Genomic DNA, 12,569 nt, shown 5'->3' on the forward strand with positions numbered 1-12,569 from the left:
TCAAGATATATGTTTATGATTTGTTCACTTTTTATATGCATGCTATACTTAATAAAACATATTTTAAAATAATGCAGTCCTCCCCATTGCTCTGGAGAACTGCCGATCTGCCTCTTTTTAGAAGGTGTGATGATTTAAAAGAAAAGCAGAGAAGGGAAAAGAGATGTCTGATGAAGCCCACAAGAATGAGGTCTGGTAAATTGAAAATGAAAATGGAAGGGTTAAGGGTATTTGGAGACAGAAAGGAAAAAAAAGGAAAGGAAAGAGGCATCACACACTCGTTCAGCTTGTGCATTCTTCAACTGAACAAAAAATTGTGTGAAATATTACACTGATGTGGAAGTAATAGTTTATGTCACAGTGTTGCTTATAAAATGTTCCATAAGCTATATAACTTTAAAGGATGCATCAAAGCGCTTCTTCCCTGGATATTAAACAATGTCCACTGAAAAGGAAAATATAAGAACATGAAGTATGGAATCTCATGCAGATTCAAATCTAGGATAAGATGTTGCTTCAATAGCAACAGCTTGACAAGGTCTAGTAGACAGTCTTATAGGTGAAGTAATATCTCCTTGTTAAATTTGCATTAAAAAGAGTGTTTAAAAATGTTGGTTTTTCTCACTGGTTAATTGCCTGTTCATATATTTTCCCCAATTTTTCTATTGTTTTTCTTTTTAATTGATTTGTAGATGTTCTTTACATGTTCTAAATCTTGCAAAGATCCTTACCCAGTATGCTCGACATCTTAAGTTTGTGGTGTATTTTGCCATTCAGAAGTTTAAATGTTTGATCCTGACTTCATATACTTGATCAATAAAAGGAAAAATATGATTTGTACAAGCACTTCCCAAGGAGACATCAAAACGGAATGCTTTATTTATCACAAGTTGTTCTTTCCTGCTGGAGGTGATAAACAATCATGAACTTTTAATGACCCTTGTATGCCACAGTCTAACTGGCTAAGAACAATAGGGATTCCTGTAGCCAATTGTGTGCAGACCTATGGACTCTATCCATCCTATCAGGAGTGCTAGTTTTCACTGCTTAATTAACATAACCCCTCCTAACAATTACCCCCCAGTTCTTCCCCTGGTATATTCCCTTCCCTTGTTTCTTACCTGTTTTATTCTTTGACAGTCAATTATTTAACCTAAGTGCCTTGATTATAAAATTGGAAAATAACAGAACTTACCTCATAGGGTTATTATGAGGGCTAAATGACTAAACATGTAAACTGCTTAGAACAATGAGTGCCTGATACACAGTAAGCACCCAATACATTTGAACTATGTTGTTATTCCTATGTCAAATTTTTTCCTTTATAGTTTGTGTTTTTTGTTCTTATTTAAGAAATACTTCCCCAATCAATAGGGAGCTATAATTAGAGTGAATTGACAGGGCTTGGTAACTGCTTGGATTTCTGGTGGGGTGGTATAGGGAGAAGAATTTATCTAGCACAGCTCTTGTAGTTCCAGCTCAGTCAATCAGGGCTGCAAGGATATTTGTGAAATGTATGACGTGAGCCTTTTTCACTATGAAAATGCCAGCATCACTTTGAATGCCTTGGGAGAATTTCTTGGGCAAATAATATAGCCGGTAGAAATATGTAGTCACAGAAAAGCAAGGTGTGATTCTCAATGGTTTATTTCTTTAGATTATAACATTCATAACTATTAAATTGCATTTTAAAGACTGTTACTGCTGACAGTGCATAAAAACATTATTTATTAATCATAGCGAAGTGTCAAAAGACTAGCGACTTATCTCAGGTAGTAAATTTGAAGACAGACAGTGCACTTTTGCAGACAGACCCCCTAACTCCCTTTGATGTGTTGGGGGTCATGAATACTAATGTAGGCCACAGATTAATGTAGACCCGTGTCCCGCCCTTTCCAATACCCCACGCAGAACCAGGCACCAGACAGGGGAAGGTTATAGCTCGTCAGGAAGAAACAGCAGTACGAGGAGGCCAGGAAGCAGCAGGAGAAATGCGCGGCTTACTGTCATTCCTGCAACGGGAGGAAGAGAAGGAAAGGTTTCTGTATGGGGTTTCTCCAGACATGGGCCTCCCAAACTTTCTGAGCTGTGCCCTAGGCTCAAAAAAACCAAAAGAGTGGACTCTAGGGGTTCCCTATACTTGGCCAGCAATTAGACTGTCCTCTTGCCTTTCAAGGATTCCTGGAGTACTCAGGCATACCAGAGAGACACATCTTTTTGTTCCTCTAAATTTAAGGTCACCTCGAGCAAACTGCGCTCTCAGACCTGAAGGAGGAACCTCTCAGCCCCTCCCATTGCCGCTTCCCAGGCCCTGTGCTCCCAGCTGCAGGTGCCTCGGTAGGAAAGACCTTCCCTACCTGGGGCATGCAGCTCCCTAGCCACTGTGGGAGCCCCTCCATGCTTTTCTTTGTCCACCCAGGAAGATGTTTCTGGGTCTGGACCTCATGGAAGTTCATCTTTTGCAGCAACATATATACTCCCTTCTCCACTAATCAGTGTTCACTGGCATTCTGTCTCTGGGTAGAATCTGGGTTCCTCTCCTGGGCTTCTCAGCTCAGCCTGCCCGAATCTGAATGAACATCAACCACTGGGTCTGAGATGGTGGGCTGCAGCTTTGCTCTGCTGGATTGCTTACCTGGCTATCCTGTTTTCATTAGGCTTGATCTAAATTCAAAATTCCTACACGTAAAAGCTCCAAGTCCCCCAGTAATCACTCTGTGGTTCCATTTCTACCCTAAACATTTCTCTTGTTTCCAGCAGCCTTTCACAGCATAAAGACTAATTTGGTTGAAACTTGCAGGACACTCAGTCCCTCTGCAGCTCAGACCCACTTCTGGCTGTACCCTGGCATCTCAACAAAACTTAACTTCAACAATATGTACTGGAACCCTGATTCAAGCCAGGCATTAATGACAAGACTGGGTGCAGAGGGGACAGGAAGACAAAGTCTGGCATCAAAGAGATCCTCAGACTGTACGCAAATTATTGTCATAGAGATGGTAAGTGTACAGCTGAGAGGCATACAAGGTTCTTCACAGGAAAAAAAGATAGTGTTTGTTAAGCAATGTCTACGTGCCAGGCAAAAGTTTTAAAATTCTCACAGAAATACTACTGAGGTATTAATTTGTATCCTCATTTTACAAATGAAGCATTTGAGACAGCTCGCTCAGGTAACTTGCCCAAAGTCACAGAGCTAGTCGTGGTGGTTGAACCTGGACTACCACTGAGGTCATCTGACCCCACACCTGTGGCATGGAGCATAGTATGATATTTCATTTTGCCTGAAAGTGTCAGCAAAGGCTTCCCATTGGGAGTCGTATTTGAGCTAGGTCTTGAAAGATAATTATTGTACTAAATTGACAGTACCTTAGATTGGGTGAAATATGACATGAAGTGAAAGGGACTTCAGGCCAGAAGGAATGATGGGTATCAATGCACAGAAACCTGAGAGCCAGGACACCTTGGAAATGGTTGTTTTAAAGCGGAGGCAGCTCCTGGTGGCACTTTCTCACCCATCACGGGGCTGGACGGGTCACAGCCCTTTCTCCATTACTATTTCCAGCTATTAATGATATGCCTTCATTGAGGTTTGTTTCCTCTGGTTTTACCGTCTCTCACCTTCACGCATCTAGCCATCATCCCCGTGCATGTGGTATACTATATGGCCCATTCCTGCAAGACCTTTCAGTTCTTTGATCTCCTCAGCTCCAACACCATTCAACCTGCTCTTCAATCTAGCCTACTGTTTCCAAGGAACTGTCCTCTAACCGACTCAGAACCTGTAAACTGCTGTCAATCTCAAGGTCCACCATCGTGTGTTCTGACCGTACTCCCCAGTCTGCTCAGCTTTCACTCTCTTCCTCCTAGAGCACCTCATGGAGAACACCAGTTCCCCAACCTCCCTCAATCACCATGGCCACAGCCTCAGTTCAGCACCTGGATATTTGCCCGGATTACTGCATTGGCCACACCACTCTGCCTAGAACCAGGTCTCCTGACTCCCCTGACCCTTTCCATTGTCCACACTTAGGTATTTTCCATGACTCATGTTTCCTGGTATCCAGCAGATCGTTCAGATTTTTCGGATCTTTCTGTACAGCAGGGAGGTTGAGAGCTTGGCTGGACTAGAAACTTCCTGAGCTGCTCTCTATTCCAGGACATCACCCTGTCTTTTTAGGAACCCAACACTCTTCAGCAGTTGGCGGAAGGCCCCCATTTTTCTCTGCCCTGGTGGCTTCTGGTAGCAGAGTACCCCCTCTTATTTCATGATGCCCCACCACTCCCACCTGGAACACAGACCCAGGCTCACCTGAGATGTTGAAATTGCTTGAATTATTAGTGGAACTATAGAAGCAATTGACATTACTCTTAAATTTTGTGGGACTTCCAAGTGAAATTTCATTGTATGGTTTATTTGAGTTTTGCATGGTGACTTTCTGATACACCTCGTAGCCTGGAATTAGCACTTCCTTTTCCTTTGGAAACAGAGAAAATGCTTGAATATCAACACCCAAGCAGGTATTGATGGTAAACAGTGTCCCCTTATTCTGTGTAAATTGTAAAGCCACAGATTTAGACGTAGACGATGAGGCAAATTGGCCAAAACGTGCATTTCCCCCACTGTAAGAAAATGTGGTGTCACAACCTCTGTAGACTGTATAACAGTTCCCTGTAGTAAGAAGCTGAAGAGCTCTTGTCAAATAATAATGGAAGGCTTTGAACTGAAAGTTTTGTGGATTCTGATGGAATTCTCTTACAGCTTTGTTAAATTCTACTGCTATGTCCCCAGTATAGGCCACTAGAGCTGTGCCATGGAAATCATTGAATTGTTTTGGATAATTTTTGTTCCTAATTTGCTCCCATTTTGTCTTTGCATTTGTCCATTCAGTTTTAAAATTTTCATTCATTTCCAGTTCTTCTTTTAGCAGCTGGGGTGCTTTTTTCTCCATTTCTTCAGTACAGCCCTCGTACTGGTCATCAAATGAATTGTTAGCCATGCCTACCTGACATGAATTGGTCAGGCCAGTCCCCTGTAAAAAAGAGATAGTGTCCCTTAACCCATTTGCTGAGGACCCAGCGTGGACTTTTGCTCAGCATGAAATATGACATGTTCCTGTCATAGGATTCATGTATGGTACACGTATGAAGGCAGTCTTATTCTATGCATAGTGTTAGAAGAAAAAGCTAGGGTTTGTTAGTCTGTTTTGTCCCTGGTATTATTTTTAAAAATCTTGTCAGATTCATGTTCTCTCATGGGATTTAGCCATGGATTCAAGTGTGGGAACTCGATAATTTCAGGGATGCGAGGGCAAAGTAAGGTCAGCGGGATGTGGGGTGGGAGTCGTTGGTATATATTACCTGTTGTGTTAACCACTGAGTTAGGATCAAAAGGTGAACTGCTATAGCTGGAAGAGAGGTCATCTCCAAGTCCAAAAATAACTGCAAATAAATATGAAATAATTAAAGCGAGGTGTGAACATTAGTTTTATTGTGAGTATGCTGATAATTCAGTTCTGTGTTAATAAATCCCCACTTTAGATTTGGAAGTCCAGGCTCCTATTTACACTGCTTCCTGCACAGCTAACCAGGGTGTTCCAGAAACAGCTCTGCCTGGGTTCTGCTGGAGGCAGAGAGGAGGTGACCTGACCTCTGGCATTCAGTAGGGAGCTGGTGAGGAAATAAGAGATCCTGGTCATAGGCAGAGCTGCGTGTCATGCAGATTGCCAGTGAGAAAAAACAGATCACGTTTTAAGAGACCCCTCACAGGCCCTGACACTTTATTCCCCTTTAGAGAATACTATGAGTACTTTCCACATGTTTAAAAAAAAAAAAAAAAATCTTCTCAAAGTTTTGTTAACTTGGGGCTCACACTTAAGTCAATATTTCTGAATATCTCTCTACTTTGTCAACTTTCACCTTGAGTAGGAAGAGCCAATATGCATGAAAGCTTTCGGGGTTCCTTGGTGAGAAGGAGAGGCAGAAGTTGGTGTTTGCGTGAAGTTGGGAGGAAATGGAGAAATTTAAGCATATTCCTGTTCTGACTTGAAGATCTAGGCTTGACTAACCATAGGAAGAAGGACGGTCCTTTCACACAAGAGACTATGTGAGACATGCACCAGCATTACTGCCTCAGGATCCTGGGTTATAAATTGCACAGTCTAAGATTCAGTTTTTACATTTAGGAGGGACGGATAGACTGTATCTGTCCTTCAATATGTCTTCCTATTTTCCAGGTGTAACTTCATTTCCCTACGCAGAACCGACTTTGTGGATTTGGCTCTTGACCCAACCTCCACTATGGCAATCACCCCAGACTTCAGATCTTCTCCCAGCCCCACCCAAACACCAATCTCTCCTCATACCTTTCTAGTTTCCTCACATTCAGAGACCCTTCCCCTTCTGAGAACAGAATTTAGAGTCATCAGGTACCTGATTTCCTGCAGATCCTTTGTGATTCCGTCCCAGTCTGTCTCTGACAGTAGTGCCTGAGAAGGGATTGCCCTGGCCTTTTTATTTTGGGGAAAGATGTATTTTCAGTTTCAGATTCAATTTGAAAGAGACGAAGTGTAGTTAATAAATTATTCCCACAAAAACCTGCACATGGATGTTTATAACAGCTTTATTCATATTGGCAAAACTTAAAAGCAACCAAGATGTACTTCAATAGATGAATAAATAAATAAGCCATGGTACATCCAGACAGTGAAGTATTATTCAGCACTAAAAAGAAAAGAAAAGAAAAAAGCTATCAAGTTATGAAAAAACAAGAAAAACCCTAAAATACATATTACTAAGTGAAAGAAGCCAATGTGAAAAGTCTCCACACTGTATGATTCCAACTATATGGCATTACCTATGGAGACAGTAAAAAAGATCAGTGGTTGGGGCCGGCCCGGTGGCTCAGGCTGTTAGAGCTCCGTGCTCCTAACTCCGAAGACTGCCGGTTCGATTTCCACATGGGCCAGTGGGCTCTCAACCACAAGGTTGCCAGTTCAATTCCTCGACTCCCGCAAGGGATGGTGGGCTCTGCCCCCTGCAACTAAGATTGAACACGGCACCTTGAGCTGAGCTGCCTCCCGGATGGCTCAGTTGTTGGTTGGAGCACTGGCTCTCAACCACAAGGTTGCCGGTTCGACTCCCGCAAGGGATGGTGGTGTGTGCCCCCTGCAACTAGCAACATCAACTGGACCTGGAGCTGAGCTGCGCCCTCCACAACTAAGACTGAAAGAACAACAACTTGAAACTGAACAGAACCCTCCACAACTAAGATTGAAAGGACAACAACTTGACTTGGAGAAAAGTCCTGGAAGTGCACACTGTTCCCCAATAAAGTCCTGTTCCCCTTCCCCAATAAAATCTTTAAAAAAAAAGATCAGTGGTTGCCAGAGATTGGGGAAGGGTTGAGTGGGAGGAGAGATAAATAGGCAGAATACAGAGAATTTTTAGGGCAGTAAAACTATTCTGTATGATACTATAATTACGGATACATGTCATTAAACATTTGTCGAAAGCCATGTAGAACACCAAGAGTGAACCTTATTTAAACTATGGACTCTGGGTGATAACGACGTGTCAGTTGTAACAAAGGTACCACTCTGGTGCAGCTATTGATAATGGGGAGGCTATGCATCTGTGGGGACAGGGGTATCTGGAAATCTGTACCTTTCTCTTAATTTTGTTGTGATTTTGTTTTTTTTTAAAAGATTTTTATTGGGGAAGAGGAACAGGACTTTATTGGGGGAACAGTGTGTACTTCCAGGATTTTTTCCAAGTCAAGTTGTTGTCCTTTCAGTCTTAGTTGTGGAGGGCGCAGCTCAGCTCCAGGTCCAGTTGCCGTTTTCTAGTTGCAGGGGGCACAGCCCACCATCCCTTGCGGGAGTCGAACCGGCAACCTTGTGGTTAAGAGGATGCGCTCCAACCAACTGAGCCATCTGGGAGCTCAGCAGCAGCTCAGCTCAAGGTGCCGTGTTCAATCTTAGTTGCAGGGGGCGGAGCCCACCATCCCTTGCGGGAGTCGAGGAATTGAACTGGCAACCTTGTGGTTGAGAGCCTACTGGCCCATGTGGGAATCGAACCGGCAGCCTTCGGAGTTAGGAGCATGGAGCTCTAACCGCCTGAGCCACTGGGCTGGCCCCGTTGTGTTTTTTGTTGTTGTTGTTTTGTTTTTAAATAACACGTTATTATTTTATCTTGGTCATTTTATTTTATCTTGCAGGCTTTCTTCAAATGTTTGCTTACCTTTGTCTTCTGTTTATATTCAAGAATAAGGCCATAAAAATCTGACTTGGGAGTTTTGGGTACATGGACTGGGCTTATTTATTTGTACTTTACCTTGATGTGGCCAAATGCAGACATCTTTCTGCTGGAGTCAGGTTAATGGCTATCCCTGACTCAGCTGCATGGGTCTCAATTTCCCCTTCCTGGCCAAATGCAGACATTTTTCTGCTGGAGTCAGGTTAATGGCTATCCCTGACTCAGCTGCATGGGTCTCAATTTCCCCTTCCTAGAGAGAGCTTGAGGAGAAAGATTGGGTCAAACGGTGACTTCTTCAAATCCATTAGGCCTGCATGTGACCTGGGTCAGTATATTTTGGGGGCTCCTTGGCACCACCCTTCACTCCCACTACTCTTATCCATTAAAGAAGAATCTTTATCGCTGGTCTTGCTCCATCAAAGCTATTCCATCAGAAGAGAGTGGCTTAATTAGTCTTTGGCTTATTTCACCCAATACTTAGTCTTATGGATAAGGGTCTATCATTAGCTTAATGATATGAGAGGATCTGAAGTGCTATACGAGTAGTGTTCAGTGAAACTTATTGTAACCTCTGCTGCAGTGACAAGTTTCATGCAGGCGAAATCTCATAGCACCTCACTTTCAGCCCATGTTCTGTATTCTCATAATCACAGATAAAAGTTTAGGAAATGTTCTCTTTCTTAAGTAATTCATAGATTTGCATGGGAGGAGCTCTCTTCAGTATTTTGCTTGTCACATGGTTGATGCTCAATAAATGTTTTATCTATGACAGTTGGGCTGAAGATGCTTAAATGAGCACTCTTACGCGATTCAGACCTATGGACTTGCCTTAAAATATTTAGTGCTCTGTATGTCAGCTAAACTTAAATAAGTACTCTTATTGGTCAGGATTCACTCTAGAGATTGGAGTTGGACTTATTATGCAGATAACATTAAATAAACAGTAGACAGATTGTATCTATAGAGGTTGAGAAATAGGTAAAGCCTCTCACTGAAGATTTGGAAGAGAGAAAAGACAGTTACTAGAAACCTTGCTTACTTCTAGTTCTCTCTGATCTTGGTAATGATAAAGAAAGTAACTACACAAAATGTTAATAGAGCGTTATTTATGACAATGAAAAACAAAAAAACGAAAACAGAAATAGCCTGAATGTCTAAAGCTAGAGGAACAGTTAGTGGCTCAAATAATGATAAAATGATGACTATGCAAAAAAAAAAAAAAATGCTTCTATTGAGATAGAGAAATAAATACTATAAAGAAACATGAGGAAATAAAGTAGTTTCAGAGTTGGGATGGTTGGCCTTAAAAGTGAAATTTAAAAAATTATTTTCTTCTTTATGATGTTCTAAGTTGGTGCTTTTATAAATACTGAAGGCTTAGCCTTTATCTCTTTCCAAAACTTGTACAAAGTTTGTGACAGATAGACAGACAGACAGCAAACCTTAACTACAAAACAGCACCCAGAAACTACAAGCTGGGAGTTAGACTTATTTGAGGTTTGGCCATTTGCTCTAAACTGTAGGTAGAATGATATCTCTTCTGACCTCTTATCCTTCCCCAACGTGATTATATTTAATGTTTCCATGCCCCAAAGGCAAATATTATTTTGGTTTCCACCCAGAAGTCTGCCAATTTGGTCAGCTGACTGAAGTTCCTCCAAATGTAACAGAATAAAATGCTGTCTATTTCTCAGGGGAGAATAGCTCCTGCTCTAGATAAGCTAATTAATTAGAGGGGTTCTGCTTGAGGCTTGAGTATTTGTGGAAACGGCCCTTGTAAGAAGTGGTCTCTTTTGAGGAAGTGAGAAGTGTGTACAGAATAATGACTGTTTATCAAAAATTTACAGGAACCTCAGGGCTGGTTTCAGGTCAGGGGGTTTGTCAACAGACTCACTGGGAACAAAGAGATTTGGAGATTCCCACCCCCTTCCATGGCACCTGGCTATTAGAGCCCTCACCTACCTCTTGCCCTGCCTCCCTTCCCTGAACATAGAGGATGCTTGAATTTGAGGGGCTCTTAAGATGGACTTGAGGGACCATTGAGAACGCCCATCTTCTCAGTCAACGACTTCGCCATCAATAAACTTTTCCTTACCCCAAACTCTGATCTACCGAATACTGGCATTTTGAAGTGTCAGACACATGGAACTTGAACTGGTAACACATGCCCATACAAACTTGTGTGCACATGCACAGTGTGTATTTACAAAGAAATTTTAATGACATAAGTGATGCTTACTTGTAAAGTGAAGAGAGTATTCATAGGATATAAACTTTTATGTACCAAACTGCATAGTAATAATAATAATAATAGTTAGATAGCACTTGCCATACTGTTACCACAGGCAAAAACAACAGGGCTGTGGGGAGAGAGGGGGAGGAAGGGAAGGAGGAAGTGCAGGAAAAGAAAAGAGGGAGGAGATGAGATCATTGTTAAGAAAAGGTGCAGCTAACAGACCAGCAAGTACTAGATTTTGGTGGCCAAGCGCAACCCAGATGCCATCTTGCTCTTGAAGGTGAACTTTAGCTATATAATGGATTCTAATATTATTAGCATTGCTGGCCAGGAAAATCTCCACCACCTATGTCGCCATGACAGTTCCGGCAAGGTCCAAATGAGGACAAGAGAATCCTACCCCCTGAGGGAAAGAAGTGGTTAGTGAGGACCAACCTAGGAATGCCACCCCTAAGTCTTGAAAATTTCGCACCCTCATTTTAGAAATAATACATTCCCAAGCCCCAGTGAAGTTGGGGCTCTTTGGCACAGTTGCTCTTCTCCTGGCCTGCCCACTCCCTCTGATACGGGCCAAGCCAAGCGAATAGCCCTCCCCTTCCCACTGAAAAACTTTAAGTTTTCTTTCCTATAGGGATTTCCTTAAGTTTCCTTTTCCCCAGTTTCTCAGGTCCTACCCCACTGCTTCTTAATTATTTTGTAAATCAGTTTCTTTTTTTTTTTTTTTTTAAAGATTTTATTGGGGAAGGAGAACAGGATTTCATTGGGGAACAGTGTGTACTTCCAGGCCTTTTTTTCCAAGTCAAGTTGTTGTCCTTTCAATCTCAGTTGTGGAGGGTGCTGTTCAGCTTCAAGTTGTTGTTCTTTCAGTCTTAGTTGTGGAGGGCACAGCTCAGCTCCAGGTCCAGTTGATGTTGCTAGTTGCAGGGGGCACACACCACCATCCCTTGCGGGAGTCGAACCGGCAACCTTGTGGTTGAGACGATGCGCTCCAACCAACTGAGCCATCTGGGAGCTCAGTGGCAGCTCAGCTCAAGATGCTGTGTTCAATCTTAGTTGCAGGGGGCGATGCCCACCATCCCTTGTGGGAGTTGAGGAATTGAACTGGCAACCTTGTGGTTGAGAGCCCACTGGCCCCTGTGGGAATCGAACCGGCAGCCTTTGGAGTTAGGAGCACGGAGCTCTAACTGCCTGAGCCACCGGGCCGGCCCTGTAAATCAGTTTCTTAATCTTAGGCAACAGATTGTTTTTAGCCTGAATCATAAGAAGTGTTTTTACCCCCTGCTTTAGATAATTATCCTGAAACTTGTGATTTATACCGTGCTTCCTCGAAAATAAGACCTAACTGGAAAGTAAGCCCTAGCATGATTTTTCAAGATGACATCCCCTGAACATAAGCCCTAATGCGTCTTTTGGAGCAAAAATGAACATAAGACCCGGTTTTATTTTCAGGGAAACACGGTACTTGTTGATTGTAATCATTGAAGCATAATGTTCTTTCCAACCCAGCTCCTGGACAATTAGTGCCACCTGAATGACCAGTGGAATGGCCACAGGCTCCATAGAGCTGACAGATTTTCCATCACATAGCCACCCCACATCAATAGCTCTGAGCTCTGCTGTTTAAGCCAACACTTTTAAATTTATTAATTAAAATTTATTTTTCCTCATTTAGAGGCCTGGAGGATACAGATGATACCCCAGCAAGATGACCAGTCCCAACCAAAGAAGTCAGCACGGTCTTCCAGGTGGATCTCGAGACCCCTTCCTCTTATCTAAGATCAGATAGGGCGAGAGTGCCGTGAATCCCCAATAGGTAAGGACAGCTCTACGCCCCTGCCCAGCAGGAAGCAAATACAGAAAAAAGACCTCCTGTCCCTCAACTTCCCATAGAGATTTTTATGGGGATCATGTCTCTCCAGGGGAAAACAAGGCAGGAAGTTAGAGACAGGTATTGGGTCTCTGCATTGCTGCACATCCAACGCAACCCATAGAATGCGACCGCCCGAAAGACCTCCCCTCTCCACCCAACACGTCTTCTTTTCACTATAATTATCTAACCCTATGAGGAAACAAATGTGTA

The 12,569-nt window shown here is 42.7% G+C and overlaps 1 protein-coding gene across 1 annotated transcript; it reads right to left on the reverse strand.

Annotated features, from left to right (window-relative positions):
• Nucleotides 1-1,629: 1,629 nt before the first annotated feature.
• Nucleotides 1,630-6,555, reverse strand: LOC109454020 (T-cell ecto-ADP-ribosyltransferase 2-like). Its single transcript, XM_088791588.1, has 4 exons — nt 6,430-6,555; nt 5,359-5,439; nt 4,310-5,030; nt 1,630-2,012 (listed from the first exon to the last, which is right to left on the reverse strand). The coding sequence occupies exons 2-4, from the start codon at nt 5,419-5,421 to the stop codon at nt 1,936-1,938; spliced, it is 861 nt and encodes a 286-aa protein (XP_088647714.1). The 5' UTR covers nt 5,422-5,439; nt 6,430-6,555; the 3' UTR covers nt 1,630-1,935.
• Between the last annotated feature and the right edge of the window lie 6,014 nt (nt 6,556-12,569).

The sequence above is a fragment of the Rhinolophus sinicus genome, chromosome 14, assembly GCF_057876585.1.
Source record: "Rhinolophus sinicus isolate RSI-liver-muscle chromosome 14, RSI-T2T, whole genome shotgun sequence".
Lineage (NCBI taxonomy): Eukaryota > Metazoa > Chordata > Mammalia > Chiroptera > Rhinolophidae > Rhinolophus > Rhinolophus sinicus.

What these genes read in the sequence shown, in the direction of transcription:
- LOC109454020 (XM_088791588.1), bottom strand. Translation starts at nt 5,421, where the DNA reads ATGACCTCTCTTCCAGCTATAGCAGTTCACCTTTTGATCCTAACTCAG. An exon ending in CTCAGTGGTTAACACAACAG is followed by an intron (nt 5,031 to 5,358) that starts GTAATATATACC and finishes TCTTTTTTACAG; the next exon opens with GGGACTGGCCTGACCAATTC. An exon ending in AAGCAATTTCAACATCTCAG is followed by an intron (nt 2,013 to 4,309) that starts GTGAGCCTGGGT and finishes CTCCCGTTGCAG; the next exon opens with GAATGACAGTAAGCCGCGCA.